Below are 17,293 nucleotides of genomic sequence, written 5' to 3' on the forward strand. Positions count from 1 at the left end.
CAGGCAATCAGTGCAGGCCCATTCTACTGGATAGGAGGGGTTTTGGGAAAGAGAGTATCTTCAAGTACCATCACTGGCTGTGATTTTGTCAGCACCTCCCTAGGCTGCACAGAACAGTAGCAGGTGCTCAAGCCCTCCTGTTCTTTAAAGGCAGGGTGTGGGGAGATAAAAACCTTAAGGGCAAACAAGTTCTGGAATTGATACATGCAAAATAACCTGTTTTCCATACAATATTTATTTCTTTGAATATTGAAGAAGTTCGGTCACATTACCTCTGAGAGTTTATGTGCCCTGTCATAATTCTTGCTGCACTGGAGCAACTGAGCAGCTAAATTGCAGTCCTTCCTATAGAGCTCCTAGAAAAAAACCAAAAAATAGCCTCTTATTTAAAGTTTGCAAAGAGCTTGTGGCTTTCAGCCTTTCCCCCATGTCTGAAAAATCTTTTAAAAATTGACTTTGGGCAAATTTGGATCATACTTTAACTTTTAATTACATTACCATGTTGTGTTTCTTGCATGATCCAGAGATATTTGCCCCTTTGCTCTGTGAGGGCTGACAAAATTATTAAGAATAAAATTTTTTGAGAACTGTTACAACAGAACAGCAATCTGCATTTCAGAACATGGATACTTACCATTAGGAATTGGACTTTTTACTGTTAACATGCATGGTACTGTGAAGGCTAAAAGAAACATGATCTTTTAAACAAAAAAGAAAATTCAAGAACAGACAATTTCTGCTGAGTATTATCAAGATCAGCACTAAAATACTACTGTAGAAAGTGATAAAATAATTTTATGAGACTGTGGGAGAATTCATTAGAGAAATATACATTATGTTGTTTTTTTAAGAAGGGAGCCTCTGTCTCCTTACGATACTTTCTCTTTGGTTCCTGACTCCTTTAATATCTTGCAGAATGCAGCTATAGAAATATATTAAATCTCACTGCAAATATTTGATGATCCAGAACAGAATACTTTAACTGGGCAAGAAATTACCATGAGAATTCCACACAGAGAAGGAGAGAATTTAAGAAAGCTGCTTATACAATCTCCTTATTGAATGGCTCCCACAGCGTATTTAATGGGAAAATTCAGTACACAGATTTGCCCTTCACCTAATTTAATTTAGCACACATGAATGTGTAACTGTATCCTTCAACCAGTACCTTTAGGTCCCTGAAGGTAAGAGTTGTATGTTGTTTTTCCTTATGTAGTTGCATTAAAAACAGAGTTGGTTTCAGAAGTTGAATTTATAGGCGGGCAGAGATGAGATATACAGAGTATTATGAGCACTAGGCTGTGTTAATCTGTAAAAATTAGAATATGCTTATAGAAAAAAAGGTGTTGAATATTGAAATGATTTGGATTTTCTCTGGTCTGAATGTTATAATTTTATTGCCTGCCAATTTTTACTGTTCCATTTATTTTTTAAAAAGCTGATAAAGAAATATTCTATGAAAAGGAAATTCCCTCTGTTTAGAAATACTGTTTTAAGGTATTCTGTAATAACAGATGCAACAAGATGTTCCTGTGAGCCCATGAGGGATGGGGATAGTTTTCCTACGATCATTAGTTTGTTATATCTTCATATTCCAGGGCCTTTAGATGCTCTTGGTTTGTGAATTTTTTCTGTGTCTGTGTGAGCTTTTATACATGCCACTTCTACCTGAAACTAACTGGGGAGACATATTAATTTATGTGGGCCTTAAATTTTATATTAGTACATGCTATTTTCATTCCTATAAGAACCCAATAATTCAATTTGGAAGCAAAATCTGTTGCGTGTGTGTGTGATTTTGACATGTTACATGCACATGAAACCCAAAATATACTGCTGTACAACGTGTAGGTACCCCAAGTCCTGTATGGCATTACTAGGCACATAAAAATGGTATCACTCCAAAATCTAGTCCTTTCTTTAAAAGCTGTGTTCCTGTTTCTGTGAAATGGTTGTCATGGAGAGTACAAAAAGCATTTCTGACACTTTATTTTTAGCAGTTTTAAAAATTACTACAGAAAAATTACATGTGAGTTACATGTGCCACGTGTATTTTGTTCTCAACGTGCTGGGCCAAGCCATGTGACTGGAGTGACTTTCTCTTCTTTAATGTTTGCCTGAATGGAAACTAGCCATGTCTGTGGCAACTAGAACAATAATCAGCAATTAATGCCAGAAGTGTTTCCAATAATTTAAAACATGTTTTTGCATCAAAAGCATCATTTTACATTTCTGTCAGAAGAATGAGGGGAAATATAATTGAAGGAAGAAAGATTGCCAAGGCAAAAACATGTTCTCTCCATGTTGGATTCTTCAGTTTACCACTGCCTTTGCTTATTAGGTATAATACTAGTGGTTTGTTTCATAGTTCGTTTCTTTAAATTTTTGAATTTAACCTTTACTTTTATTAGTTTTATTATTACCCTGGGCAGGACTATCCCCAGGAGTCACACTGTGTGCCTGGGAGTGTTGTCCAAATGCTTCTTGAACTCTGTTGGGCTTGGTGCTGTAACCACTGCCCTGGGGAGCCTGTTCCAGTGCCCAACCACCCTCTGGGTGAAAAACATTTTCCTGATATCCAACCTAAACCTCCCCTGACTCAGATTCATGGCCACTTCCTTGAGTCCTGCAAGGGCAGAATGTTGTCTGCAAACTAACCTCAAGTCTGAAGAAGCAGTACTGTTATTTGAGGCCTCTGGACCATACTGTAATGCTCACAGTGAAACTGAAAATTGAAAACACTTCAAATGTGGGTTCAAACCTGACTCCATGAAGTAGTGTAAATGCATGCATACTTACAGGGAGAGTTTGACAATTTTTTTCCACCTCTATTTTAACTTTGAAATATCTCCACTGATTGCAGCTGCATTAGTCTGGATGTATACCTGTGCTTCTAAAACCTAAATGTAGCCCATTACATTTACCATGCTCCGTTGGTTACAGCTGTTAGAGCTGTGTAATAGCTGTTCTTTCAACTCAACTTTTGTAAAAGTAAAGGGTCAGATTATGAACTCTCTGTTTCCGTTGGAAAGCTGTTAATTGCATAGGCACAATTCATATCAACAGGCATTTTAATGGGATCAAATGCTCCCTGCTGTGATTTAGAGTTCAGATGAAATATGGGAAGATTGAATGTAAGATACTGAAAAAATAAGTGCTAAAAGAAACATGTCTTCTGTAGATGAATTTTTTATTAAGTGTTGAAGGAATGCCACAATAATGAACTAAATGCCTACAATCTTTCTTTCTTTGCTGTCTTTGTAGGTTTGTTCCTGGAAGGATTTAATGAGCTTTGTTGCCAGCTGCACTACGCATGCCAGTTTTCAACAGTGTTTAATGAGATGCAGAGTGAAAATTGCTGGAGTTGTTCCCTGTTTTGTTCCACATAGAGATAGGTAAATTGTTCCACATTAATGACTGCTGGGGAAAACCTGCCTCCTCCTCTGTGCAATGATCTGAGCGACCAGGTTGGGTCAATCCTACCTTCTGCTAACAGAGCTCACTTGTGCTGGGCATCCCATTTTGGTGAGCAAAGACTGAAAGATCAGAGGAACTGCAGGAAATGTAGGGCTTCACACTGTGCCTAAAATCCTTATGAGGAGTCCTCACTCCATACATGTGCCCCTGCAACAGCTCTGAGCATGTACTTGCACCCATTTGCTGTACTGATAGCAAAATGAATGTGGGAATATTGCCGTTTCTTAGAGTACTTTTTCATCCGTTTCAGGTTAAACATAAGGAAAAAAATGTTAATTAAAAGTCTCACCATAACTTCATAGCATAAGGAGAGTTGAATTACAAAATGATGGGAACAAACAAACAAATTTTAACTGTTGAAGTGACACATTACATTACATAAACAATAACAAATTATTCTATAATTTCATGGGAAGTGCAAGACCTAATTTATTTCTAAATATAGTCTCAAGATATATCCATAATTAAATACTTACATTGTCTTCTGACAACTTATCTATTGTCACCTTGGCTTCTATTAAGTGATTATTGAGTGCAATTATTTCATGGCTCAAAGCCCGTTTTTCCTCTTCGTAATGTTGACCCTGTGTAGAAAATGGAATAGTAAGTGTTTTTGATACCGTCAGACTATTTCAGATAAAGACCCAAAGGTTGATGTCATTCTCCAATCCAGGGGAAAGCACAACAGACTGATATTTCTTTTTGTTTTTTCCTTTTTTTTCCCCTCAGGTTTTTTTGCTATTTTTACTTAGCAGATGAAGTAAAGTCCTTTGAAAATATGGAGGTCAAATTGGGCTTACATTAGGAGTCTTCATAAAAGGCTGTAGTTAGCCTCTGCAAAAGCATTCAGTTGAGCATCAGCTATTCCTTTTTAGTTGCAAGACACGGTTGCTAACCTGGAAGGGACTGCAGGTGCTTTTGACATTTGGTACAAGAATGTTTCACTTATGCTATTATCTCCCATTCTCACAGGAGAGGAAGAAAAATATTTAAAAGAAAAACAGTTGTGTTTGAGCCAATTTCATTTTAGATGTTGACTGTTCTGGCTGCTTTAAGAGCCCTGATTAAGGTTGTTCATTTCTCAAGGTGAATGTTTGCCCAATTGCAGGGTTAACACTTATTAGCAGAACGCGACCCACAGTGGGATATCAGGAAAACAGTCTGATCCAAACTTCCTTCTGCCCACTAATTTAATCTTGTTACCAGTAGTCTGTAACTCTTTATCATAAATGCAAAGAAATCAGTGGGAAAAAAAGTGCTGCTGGCCCTTCTCATACTTTGTCCCATTTTCATACTGCAGTGTTTATTGTACAGCCTCATGTATCAAAGATTGTTGTGTAACAATCATTTATAACCCTGCCTCCAGCTGCATCTTAGTGTTAAAAATATGGTAGTTTCTGAATGCTCTGAGATAGAGGCATCTTCCATTTGCTCAGAGCTGTTCAAGACCAGGATAACAAGAAGGTTTGAAAATTTTCTGGAGGATCTTTTAAGAAAGCTTCACTGCCGTAAGAACAGAAAGTAGGGTAAACCCTAATGTACATCCCTTTTGTTTAATGAACTCAATCATGATCTCAGTGGTGCTGAACAATCAGACAAGAGGCAAAGGGCAGAAACTGGTACATAGGAAGTTCACCTGAACATGAGGAAGAAATTCTTTACCGTGAGGGTGGCCGGGCACTGGAACAGGGAGGTTGAGGAGTCACCTTCCCAGGAGATAATAAAAATCTGCCTGGATACAATCCTGAATAAAGTGCTCCAGGGGGCCTTCCTTGAGCGGGGAAGTTGGACTAGTTGACCTCCAATGGTCCCTTAGAACCTCAACCATTCTGAGATTCTGTGAATGTCACTCTCCATTCTAAAATTGTTAGAGTTAGTTGTGAAGGACTGAAATTTCCCAAATGCCATATAGCCAGGGTCACACAAAAATCTTCTATCAACACATACTCGACATTGTCAGCTAATTGACAGCAATGGGAATTGTGTGTTTTGAAGTCCGAATGAATATCAAGGTTAATTATCCAGCTGCAAAGCATGAGGCTGTATTAAAGAACAGTGATTAAATTGGAAGTGGCAGCTCTCATCCTAAGTTGCTATTTAAAGAAAAACACCTTCTCAAATGGTCTAAGCAAAGCCACGGCTTGCTTTAAACAGTGCAGATACGATTGAAGTGTCTCTGTGAAGGTCTGGACTGTCCTATTTTAATGTCAGTTTTTTATGGACTGTCTGTTCCCTGCTGTTGCCAGACCTCTGTTCTGACAGTCCAGCTGTGTCTGGAGGCTGGTTCAGGCTTGACACCTCTCCCCTCCTTGTTTCCAGTGATCGGGCGCTCCTTCTGGCTGCCTGGGCACTACCTCATGGAAAGCCAAAGAGTAGCTTTGAGAGCTTGCAAGAGGTCCAACCTTACTGATTTTAACGAGACACACGATCTTAGGGGCTCTGTTTCTTAGGCAGGTTAACGTGGTTTTATATGAGACCCTTAACTCTCATCCACTTTACTGTGAACTAAACAACTAGGCACCTTGTAAACCTCCTGGCCATCTGTGCACCTCTAAAAATCTATCTCCTTTGAGAGTATGACTGAAGATTACATTTTCAAAGGTATTTAGCTGTGTAATGAGGTAGACAAGTGACTACCTAAGTACCTGCGAAAAATATGTCCCCTCAATTTTCCAAGTAATTTAATGCTTTTGAAGGATCCATGTCCACAGGGTACGGATTTAATCTTCCAAATAACCGTTCGTATTGAAGATTTTATCAGCTCTTGTATGACAAGTTGTGAGTGCTAGGACAGCTGATTTGTAGAACCCTGTTGCTCTAAATCGCTCTGATTTCAGTAAGTGTTGCTCTTGCTTAGCCAGATTGAACTTGACTCGATCTATTTTACAGTTCAGGAAAGAACATCTGATCAAGAATTTATAGTCTTCAGCAGAGAGAAATTCATAAAAGGGCAGCAGATTCAGGCTTTGGTAGCAGTACTTTCCACTGCATTAAGTAATGCTGAATCTGGCTAAATTATGCTTTCATTTTATTTCAGTTATGATAAATTTTGGACTGATGTTTTCCAGACGTTGCATCTGGCCAAGTGTGACTTTAAAAAACATTCTGTATTTGTTGAACTGTAAAATTCGGTCAGCAGGTGGACACCAAAGTAATAAACATTTTAGCAATGCTGTGGTGGAGGAGGAATGAGAAAGAAAGGCCAGTCCCAGTCTTTTCCACCAGTATATGTTCACATCTTTCTCTTGAAATTAGTGTATTTGACATGAGCAAAGAATCTGTTTCATTGTGACAAAAGGAGGTAGCCTAAGGGTGGACAGAACACTAAAAGCCTTTATCATATTGACCACACACTGTGTGTCCATCTTTGAAGGCTCAGGGCTTCAACCAGATGTTATTATGGTCCAGTGGTGGCAACAAGAGGACAGAGGCTTAATCCTGACACACTTAGGGGAAAATAGTGCATCTGGAAGAGACAACATGGCAGTGCTAGATCACTGCATTAAAAGGATTGCTGGTTATGAGGACTGCAACTTTAAGCTCTCCAGTTGCAGTTGAACAATCATATTTTCAGCGTCAGATATAGCTCTCAGAGAGGCATGAAAGGAGCATGGGAATCATAATACCAATGCTATGATTGTGAGTTACAAATAAAAATGCTTATTTTACTTGTAACCACTCTTGGCAGATCCCTCTATTTTTGGTAGGTTATAGATGCTCAGTCCTCCTGCTCTTCCATAAGGCTGATGACCCCTCCTCTCTCCTTTTGGCACAGTTTTCTGCTCTGCAGGTGCTAACAACCTACATCTCAAAACTCAGTAGCGAATTAAGTCAATGGTGTTATTGATATGCCAACAGCTTGCAGCTGGGCTGAGGGTTTCTGAAGTCCACTCCAAAATGCCATAGCTATAGACTGCATGGGCTGAGCTGCTGGTGGGTTCTTGTTCAGAAATCTTTGTTGAGTCAGCTCAGTGCATCTTGCCCCTGCCTCTTCCCTTGACACAAAGCCAGCAAACGAGAATACAGCTCTGTAGTGTCTGACTAACACAAGAGAACTGCAATCATGTGCCCACGTCTGAGTCAGATCAAATTTGTACTGCTGGGTGACTACAGCAGTCACAGCACTGATACTGATGTTGGGGGGACCAAGTGCTCAGAGCCCTTGCTCCTAGCCTGGATTTAGCATGGGCCTCAGTGCTTCCTTCTCAGATCTGAGGAAGGAATTGAATATCTGCTCTTCACAAAGCAACTATGTGATGATAATCTCTGTCTAGAACCTTGTCTTTTTTTTTTTATAATTTGCATCTATCACAGTGACAACATCCCTCATATATTTACATGTCCATAAAAATATAAGGTGTCACTTTCAGAAGTGTTTGGTGCCATGTAGTCCCTACATCTGTAATATAAGTGGGGTGAAAAGAATTTTGGTAGGTTGATACAGCATGAAATAATTAATAGACAAGTGTATTTTGAAAAGTAACAAAAGCTGGATGAAAATATCTGCTTTTCTTGCAAGATCTTGTGGATCCGCAAAGGTTCCTACTCTAGTTCTTCAGAAGAAATGGAGCAGCCTAAAGGTTGGCTGTCTCTCTGGTAAAATTGTAGTTCCCTTCATTGCTTTCCAGCACCTGGAGGATGTCTTTAGTGGGTTAACCTTGGCTTGATGCCAGGTACCCACTAAAGCCATTCTCTCACTCTCCCTCTGCAACCGGACAGAGGAGAGAAAAGAGAACAGCTAAGGATTCATGAGTTAACAGCTGGGAGAGGTCAGTGACTGATTACCTTCATGGGCAAAGCAGACTCAAAGTGGGGATAGTACTTAAACTTATTACCAACAGGATAAGAGCCAAAGAGTGAAAAATAAAACAATCTTAAAAACACCTTCCCCCCACCCCTCCTTCCTTCCATGTTCTCCCTCCTCACCCCAGCAGCACAGAGGGATGAGGAATGTGGATTGCAGTCAGTTGTTTCTGCTACTGCTCAGAGAGAGGAGTCCTTCCCCTGCTCCCGTGGGGTCTCTCCCATGGGAGACAGTCCTTGATGGACCTCTCCAGCGTGAGTCAATTCCTCAGGCAGCAGTTCTTCCCAAACTGCTGTCCCGTGGGTCACTCCTCCATGGGGTGCAGTCCTTCACAAATGAGCTGTACCGATGTGGGTCTCCCACAGGGGCCACAAAGCCTACCCAGAGAAAAACCTGCTCCAGTGTGGGCTTCCCTTTCCATGGGCTGCAGGTCCCTGGCAGGACCCCGCTCCATCTTGGGCCTGCCACGGGGTCACAGCCTCCTTCATGCATCCACCTGCTCCAGCATGGGCTCCTCCATGGGCTGCAGGTGAGTCTCTGCACCTCAATGGTCCTCCATGGGGTGCAGGGGCACAGCTGCCCCACCATGGTCAGCACCAGGGGCTGCAGGGCCACAGCTCCAGTGCCTGGAGCACCTCCTGCCCCTCCTTCTGCACTGACCTTGGGGTCTGCTTTGTTGTTCCCATGGTCTCACTCTGCTCTTCCCTGGCTGGAATTCTTTCTGCACCACAACCTTCAGTTCTTAAATATGTTATCCCAGAGGCGTTACTGTTACTCCTGATTGGCTTGGCCTTGAAGCCTGTCCTGGAGCCGGCTGGCATTGGCTCCATGGGACAGGGAAGCTTCCAGCAGCTTCTAACAGAAGCCACCCCTGTAGCACCCCCTGCTACCAAAACCCAGCTACAGAAACCCACTACAGTGTCCTACCATAAAGCAGTGTCAGCCTGTTAGTCAAGACTTAGCTGGTTACTGTCATCTCTGCTGTGCTGTGGGAGCTCTGAGATAGACCTTTTGAAATCAGTCTCAAATTTGCAAATGAGAAGGGCGGGTCTGTGGAAATGTCAGCCTTTCCAAACTTGGCGAAGTAAATCTGTTATTGATATTCCTGTGAGGAACATTTCAATGGGTAGAATTTCAATGCTACAGTGACAATAATGTAATGGTAGTAGTGACTATCAAGGCATTGGTGGCCAGCCGTATTCCTTTGGAAATCTCTCTTACTAATTAATGCCCAAATGACAGACAGAAGGAGAGAGGGAGACTTTTTCTGTTACAAATACCACCAAAGAGACACTGGTATCCCATCCTGAATGCCAGGACAGAAGTTTACGGCAATGTTTTTGGATGAAGAATGCAGGTAGAACTTTGCTCCCTTTTTTCTTTACTACTCTGCTTGCCTAGGAGGAACATAACACTTCCACAGGAGAAATTCCCCACTTCTGTGGAGCAGTGTAACACTGTTAACTCAGTACTTTTCTCACAGACCAGCAGTCATGATCTTTTCGTTGCACATGCTTAAAGGTATCTGCTAAGCAACTGCGGTGGATTTACTGTTGTTCTGTGGATCGCAGTCAGCAAACAAGTGCTGTGGGGATATACTTTCAAAACAAAGTCTGTGTATGTTATAATGATATTTTATAACCTCATTGAAATCATCTTATGAAGGACAAAACAGAGCAGTTGCAGATGACATAAAATGGGGAGGAGTGGTTAGTACAGCAGAGGGTTGAGATGTACTCCACAGGGACCTCGACAGCCTGGAGAAATGGGCTGACAGGAACTTTACAAAGTGCAACAAGGAGAAGTATCAAATCCTGCACTGCAGGAGAAACAACCCCATGCACCCATGTATACTGGGGGCCACCCATCACACACTGAAGCTTTTCAGAAAAGGATCAGGAGGTCCTGGTGGAAACCAAGTTGAACATGAGCCATCAACGTGTCTCCTCGCTGCGAAGAAGGCCAAAGGTAACCCCGAGCTGCATTAGAAGAAGTGTTGCCAGCAAGTAAAGGCAGGTGATCCTTCCTCTCTGCACTGCTGCAGTCATACCTGGTGAACTGTATCTAGAAATGGCCAAGAAGATGATTAAGGGTTTGGACCCTCTCTGTTATAAGGAATGACTGAGAGAGCTGGGACTGTTTAGTCTGGAGATGACAAGGCTTGGGTGGGATCTCATCAAATGTGGATAAATATCTGAAGGGAGGTTGCAAAGAGGACAGAGCCAGGCTCTTTTCAGTGGTGCCCAGTGACAGGAAAAGAAGCAATGGGCACAATGTAAGTTGCACTACACATGATACACAAGCAGTGTCATCTGAAAATCAGGAAACTCTTTTACTGTGACGGTGATTGAGCACTGAAAAAGGTTTCCCAGAGATATTGTGGAGCTTCCATCCTTGGAAATATTAAAAAACTGTCTGGACAGACTCCTGGACAACCTGCTCTAGGTGTTTGAGCAGGAGGTTTGAATCAGATGACATCCAGATGTGCCTTCAAACCTCAATCACTCCATACTTTTGTGAGTTCTGTAAAAATGTATGGCTACCATATCTCACTTGACTGCTGTGATAATTGGGGTTGTTATGATATATGGTAGTTTAAATTTCTGTTATTAGCAAATGCTGGCATTTGCCATATAATTAAATGCTTCTACTGTTATGCAAAGATGATTTAATATATAATTAATACATCTCTAGGTTATAATAAAATAGAGAACCAGTATGCCTTGAATATGGTATAAGTTCGCTTATCTAGGTGTGTCATGGTCTCATCTGAGCAAGGCACAGTGTTTGAACCGAAGGACCTCTGAGCTTGAGTCTTTAATAGAAATGTATGTGGTGGTAGGTATATCTAGGCCGGGGGCATATCCAACTGTGGGGTGAAGTGTAGCCCCACAATTAAAGTTTGAGGTAGTGCAAAAGTTAGGCCATGTTCCATGGGAGCAGTGGAGCTGGTTAGATGGTTTCCATGGACACGGCCTTGGGTTGCAGGGAGTACAAGGTTAAGAGGGTTTGATAATGTGCAGGTGCTTGGATTCCTGGATGTTGTTGTAGGAATATGTTTGTGTTGTGTGTGAAGTTGGCAAACTCAATAAAGGCTGCCTGCTGCGCTGAGCAGGCAGACATCTCTTTGTCTCACCATCCTAGTGTGTCTTGTGTGTCCTTCTTTTCCCCTCGGACCAAGACCTCACGACAGGTACCCCACGACATCCAACAATGTCAAGAAAACAAGAATAAGAAATGTTATGGTGGAAATCAAACCTTTTTTTCTGCTGTAATTCTCAAAGTTAACAGCTGTTCTATTTACAGTACTTCTCTGTACACCATATGCATAAATTATCAGTTGGCTCATAAAAAAGCAAAATAAGGTTTAGATTTGCAGGTATTACTGGATATTCTATACAGTACTTCCCGATTTTAAGCATTACTGTCTGTTAGTTTTCGCTCTGCAGATCTTCATGATCTTATGGCAGGTGATATGTTTGTGCCTGTTTATGGAGCTTGGGAGCTATGTGAGTTTATCTACCAGTTAAGAGCCAAGCTGTGGATATCCCCTAATCACACTCACACCCATGGGCAGAAACTGTCATAAAAACAGTGAACAGACAAGATGAAAAGAATAAGTAAGAATAATGAAAGACTTTTCACTTAATAATAAAACTGTGTCCATGAATACCAGTTCATGACATAATCCTTGAAGTGCAGGATTTGGTATTGATCTTTGCTTGAGAGCACCATTTAATACATATTACATTTTTAGTTTTGCTTCTTTGCATAGCTATTTTATTTTGGTTTAAGTGTAAAATGAGTATCCAAAGGAGCTATTCACTTAAAGACTCACTGAACCCACAAGTTTATTTACAAATGTGCATCTTTACAAGCAAATAGAGGAAAAGAGCCAAATGTTTAGCTAATTTATTAGGTAATTCTTTGTCAAGTTACAAACAAAACTACAGGAATGTGTAGGGGTGTATGCAGAGGCTGTGGCAGCATCCTGATTGCACTTCATAATGTACCACTGTCTCATCTCTGCTTCCCACTGCAGTAATCCCCAGGACACCCATCCTTGTCTCAATACCTCTTCAAAATGCTCATAGAGCCTGGCTTTCAGGAATGCTGCTACATTATGGTAAGGGGCAATGACTAATTCATTATATTTATTCTACAGTATATTAGATATTTATTTAAAGTGATTTTCTGTTACTGAGCTGCCAAGGCTGCAGGCAAGGCTGCATTCTTTAGAGACAAATGTATGGCACTAAGGATTTGAAAATGCTCACTTTTCTGGGCAGGTCAGAGAAAATATGTTGTTCATGTGTCTTTTGCCTTAGGCCGAACCTACTGCAAAAATCTATGTCATGTTGGAGTTCTTCCACACAAAGAAGAAAGTGGCAAGAACATTATTCCAATGTGACAAGCCTTTCTTATGATGAACACATGGGATAAAAGGAAGTGACAGATGTATGACCCTTGGGTTGGTTCAGAAGAGACTATATTGTCTGTCCTTGCCCATAGCTTAATTTTTTTTATTCTGTAATTCTTCCTAGGAGTTCATAAAAATAATTTAGAAGAATTATGTGTTATAGTGAAAGGGAAGGAACAGAGCCTTCAGCTGAGCTACTGGTAAGGAGCAAAATGTTTTGCAAAAAGAAAAAGATTATCTCAGTGGGTAGAAAGGCAGTACCACTGCTGCAGGCCACACAAGGTAGGCTCATCAGCCTTGCAGCTTGAAGCTGTCACTCTAATGACTGATTGCCTGATGCTCAAACTTTCAAGGCACACAGGTTCTTCTGTGGAAATGGCGAGATTACTGGAGACAGAATATTACTTAAATGGACTACTTAGATGGACTGGGAAGAGAAAATGGCATTAATTTCTCTGAGTAAAAAAGTAAAATGATCTAGGAAGGAAAATTTGGAATTCTGAACTTTGAAATATTAAATTAATTAATATTAATTGCAGATTAATTTAATATGCAAGTGAATTCTAATTAGAGTCAACTACCTAAGCAAGGACAATTTCCTAACCAAATAAAAAAAGTAAAGGCTAGATTATTTACAGTACTTTACTCTTTAATATTTTGCTTTGCTCTAGGAATTTTGAAATTCACATTTCCTGTCACCTTTTGACATTTTCTTTTAATAATTAGTTGGGTAGAAGAAAATTTAAATTCCCCTCCCTTTCCCCCTGCAACTGAAATAACTGTTCAGCTGAATGCTCTCTTGGGAGCTAAGATACTTCTCTCTCAGCAAAGTTTTCTCTGATGTATCACGCTCCTGTAGCAAGGCTGACTTTTCCTTGCTGGGTTCATCCTTGTACTTGACAGCACAAAATTTGTTCTTTCAGTGAAGAGCCTGATTTTGCACCAAACACAGTTCTTGGTGATGCCTGACCAGCCCAGAGCCAGCCCCAGCAGGTCTGCTCTTGGCACAGAGCTTGTCACGATGGCAAACCTGCCATTAGGAGTATTGTTGCATTATTGTTCTACTGTGGGCTTCTGTCTCCTGACTACCCCAGTTCACATCTTGGGCTCTTCCTCTTGTTGAATTTGATCTTTCTAAACATGTCCACGTCCAATGTGCGTATGCCTTTATATTTTTTTCTTCTAATCTCTTAAATCTGTTTAATATATATTGAAATGTCAATTGGGATATTGATTGGAAAGATTTGGTAAACTGGCTGAAAAATTGTAAGTATAATACAGGGAATAAACATAATGTACTTGTGTCTTTTCTCTGTGAATTAGTCTCTCCTTTTTTATTAAAATATATCTCTGCTATTTACTTTGTAAAATCTCATGTTGGGTAAAGGTATTAAAGTTTGGTGTTTTCCCCCACCCCAATCAACCCCAGATCCTTGAGAACATTTTGAGAAAATCCGTATAAGCTCTTTTCAAGGCAAAGCAGGGGAAATTCATTAAAGTAAAATGCTCTGTTGAAATATCCAGCCCCTCAGACCCTGCTAAATGGTATCTTTTTGGCAGCATCCCAATTCAAACTGCCATAACCAAATATAATGACTACATTAAATAACTAGTGCAGAAAAAGTGTCAAAAAGTGAAGAGTCATTATGCAAATTGCTTAAACAAAGAGAGGATTTTGCTTCCAACCTTGCTAGTATGTTATTTAAGTCTTTTCTGTCTCCTAATGCAGTTTGGAGGCTTGTTGTTTTAGTTCTTTTTTGTTTGAATTTAATTGTGGCTCTTTGGAATTGCTGAGAAACCCTGGGGAGAGGGACAGGCAGGAGTGTGCTAGAGAGCTGGAGTGACTTTTGCTGCACAGTTGTGGTCACATGAAGCTTTGCTAGATAGAGCCACATTTGATCCTCATAATAGGGCCACTGTTTCTGCTCGTAAGTGTTTGAGGAGTAAACTCTCCTGGTCCAATGGATCACTCAATGTACTGATTAAGTTTTACTATAAGGGAAGTGCAACACTTCCTTCCCGTCTGACTGCTGGGATCAGATCCAAAGAAAATAAAAGACCGACATGTTTTTATGAACAAACAGATCGGAACCTCACTGCTGTATGTTCCTTGTGTTGGTATTCAGGGTGGTCACTCCAGCTGTTGCCTCCAGAGTTTGTGTAGGTGGGAGAGTCTCTACCTTTTGGTGAAGAGAAATGTCACAACCTTTCTTCCATGTCATACAATCAACAGTCTTGAATCAGCACTTCTGTCCTCTATGCCATTTCAGAGCTGTGCTGGAAGGTCATTTGCCTCTTTAACTATCCTGTGTTATATTATAACTCCATAATCCTTTTTTTTTCAGTTGTGAATCTGGTTGAAAAGGCCTTTGTTGCCACACAGAAGTTCATGGCCCCATCAGCTGTGCTGGCACAACTTTGTTTCTATCCTGAAAGCCAGGCTGAAGAAAAATAACACTTTAAAATGGGTTCCTCTGTTTGGGGAAGAGATATTTCAAGCTATTTTTACCATTAAGGAAACTGTGTGTGGATCCAATACCCTCAGTATTTCTCCATGGCATTCAGAGGTCTGGCTCACAGTGTAAATATTTTCCACTGCCACCTCAAGATTCAGTTTTCTTTCACCTTGGAGCCTTGCAAAAATTTGAACACTGTGATTTCTTTATTCCATTTATTATAACTATTTATGTATTTCCTAATAATATTAAATCTCTAAGGTATTATTTTCACAGCAGCTTAGAAATGTTAATATCCTCTTGAGCAGAGGGTAAGGCAAACCTTCCCTTATTTATATGTCTAGGGTGTCATTGTCCAAGTCTAAGCCTGTCACCTTCCCGCCTTCCTTTAATCAGCATAGAGATTTCTTCAGAGCATGATATTTCTCACTGTGTGGTGATTTTTTTTTTTTTTGAGAACTATTGGAGGAACAACTCTCCAATGGTGCCTGCCTCTCTGCACTGACTGACAGAGATGCTGAGCATAAAAATGCTTCAGACATGTACGTGCTAAACAGACATCTAGTCTTTAGATACCTAAAAGCAGGTAAAATGAAGCTTACTTTAAGTAACTATCTCAATGACATACAAATCATGTTTGGCAGAGGCAAGGACTGAATCCATATCTCCCAAGACATAAATCTTGTAATTCATGGGAAGCTCACTTTTCTGGGTCTCTAACTGTCCCCAGGGAAGAGCAGCATGAAGAGATTTTGTAACTAATGTGAATCTAGCTGAGACAGGTTTTCAGTTAAGTTGATTGGAAATGACCTGTTGACAGTTTTGATGGGAAAACCTCAACAAATGGAGAATACACTGGGTAACAGGAGCTCTATGCCTCTGCATTTGCAAACATCTTTCCACATTTGAGCAGGTCTGGATTCTGAGCAAGTATTTCTTGTTTTGCCTGATTAAAAAGGCAAAATATTGTCTGATATTTAGCATTTTCTCCCTGTGAAGGCATTTATATGAGTTGGTTGTCTTTCTTCACTGCACTAAACATGTGAGCTGCTTGAGTCTCTTGCTGAGGCAACTTCTTTACTTCTCAGTCTTTCCAGTTTTCAGACAGCTTGAGTGATTTTCCACACCCTTTCAAAAATTGTAAATATCAGAACTTCTGCCACTGTCTTCAAACTGGATTTTCTCTATTCATTTTTCCCATGGTTATACAAATACTACTTTTGTTGTCTTTGTCATGGCTTGCTGCTGGGAGCTCATGTGGAGTTGTTCAACCAGTCTGATTTTCAGAGTTAGTGACCTTTCCTGAGTTTCTGCTTTCCAGAGTACAACCCGCGCCCTCTACTTTCCCTTCCCCATTTTTGCAATATGGTCTGCAAAGCACCTTAATAGATTTTATGCTTTTAGATGTCTGGAGGAAAACATATTTTGACTGAGTAGGAAGACCTTATGAAAGTCACTGGTCATTCTGATTGATCTACTTATCAATATTTAAAAACATTGCTAAACTTTTTTTAGTCTCATTTTATGAGCAATAGTTTAATGTTTACTTTTAGGGCATTTTTGAAAACATTGGTTAATGCTGAGACCCTTACCAATCACTGAGCTGTCCTAAACCAGCCCTCTGAACAAACTCTTTTATAATGTAAAATAAATCCCAGTGCCTGCTACTTTTTGAGGTGACTTTTAGTAACTTTACAACCCATCTACTAACTGCGCTTGATACTGTATCATTTGTTTTGTAATAACAATCCTATGAAGTGGTACTTGTCAAGTATTACTGTCCAAATATATCTACTCAATTGCTTTTGCAAAAGAAATTTATTCAACATTTTTTCACAAAAACGTGTTGGCTTCCGTTATTTATAGTCCTGTGATTTAGTTTTCCAGTAGCTGAACAACATAAACAATGACTTTGCATTTTGGACAACTTCTATTTGCCCCATTCTATGCTTGACCTCTTGGATTTTGGTACAGATGAGCATTTTTTTTCAGCCTTTCAGAATTATCCCTACACTCAGAGTCTTATTTAAAATGAACATCAGCTTAACACATTGGGACATATTTTTAATTAAGCTTGGAGTAGGAAGCTGGGAATCTGTTCAACTGGCTCTTTTAGGAATGTTAGGTGGAAATTTA

General features: G+C 40.2%; 1 protein-coding gene across 6 annotated transcripts in view; it reads right to left on the reverse strand.

The window, feature by feature from the left end:
- BEGAIN (brain enriched guanylate kinase associated) overlaps nt 1-17,293 on the reverse strand; it is a 161,569-nt gene that overhangs the window by 5,021 nt on the left and 139,255 nt on the right. For all 6 annotated transcript variants that reach the window (XM_027673978.1, XM_027673976.1, XM_027673974.1 and 3 more), the window contains 2 exons: nt 3,954-4,061; nt 273-356 (listed from right to left, as the gene is read on the reverse strand). In XM_027673978.1, coding sequence (XP_027529779.1) covers nt 273-356; nt 3,954-4,061 — 192 coding nt within the window. The remainder of the gene's footprint in view (nt 1-272; nt 357-3,953; nt 4,062-17,293) is intronic.

Source organism: Neopelma chrysocephalum, unplaced genomic scaffold (assembly GCF_003984885.1).
Source record: "Neopelma chrysocephalum unplaced genomic scaffold, ASM398488v2 Primary Assembly neopelma1_24, whole genome shotgun sequence".
In the NCBI taxonomy this organism is placed as follows: domain Eukaryota; kingdom Metazoa; phylum Chordata; class Aves; order Passeriformes; family Pipridae; genus Neopelma; species Neopelma chrysocephalum.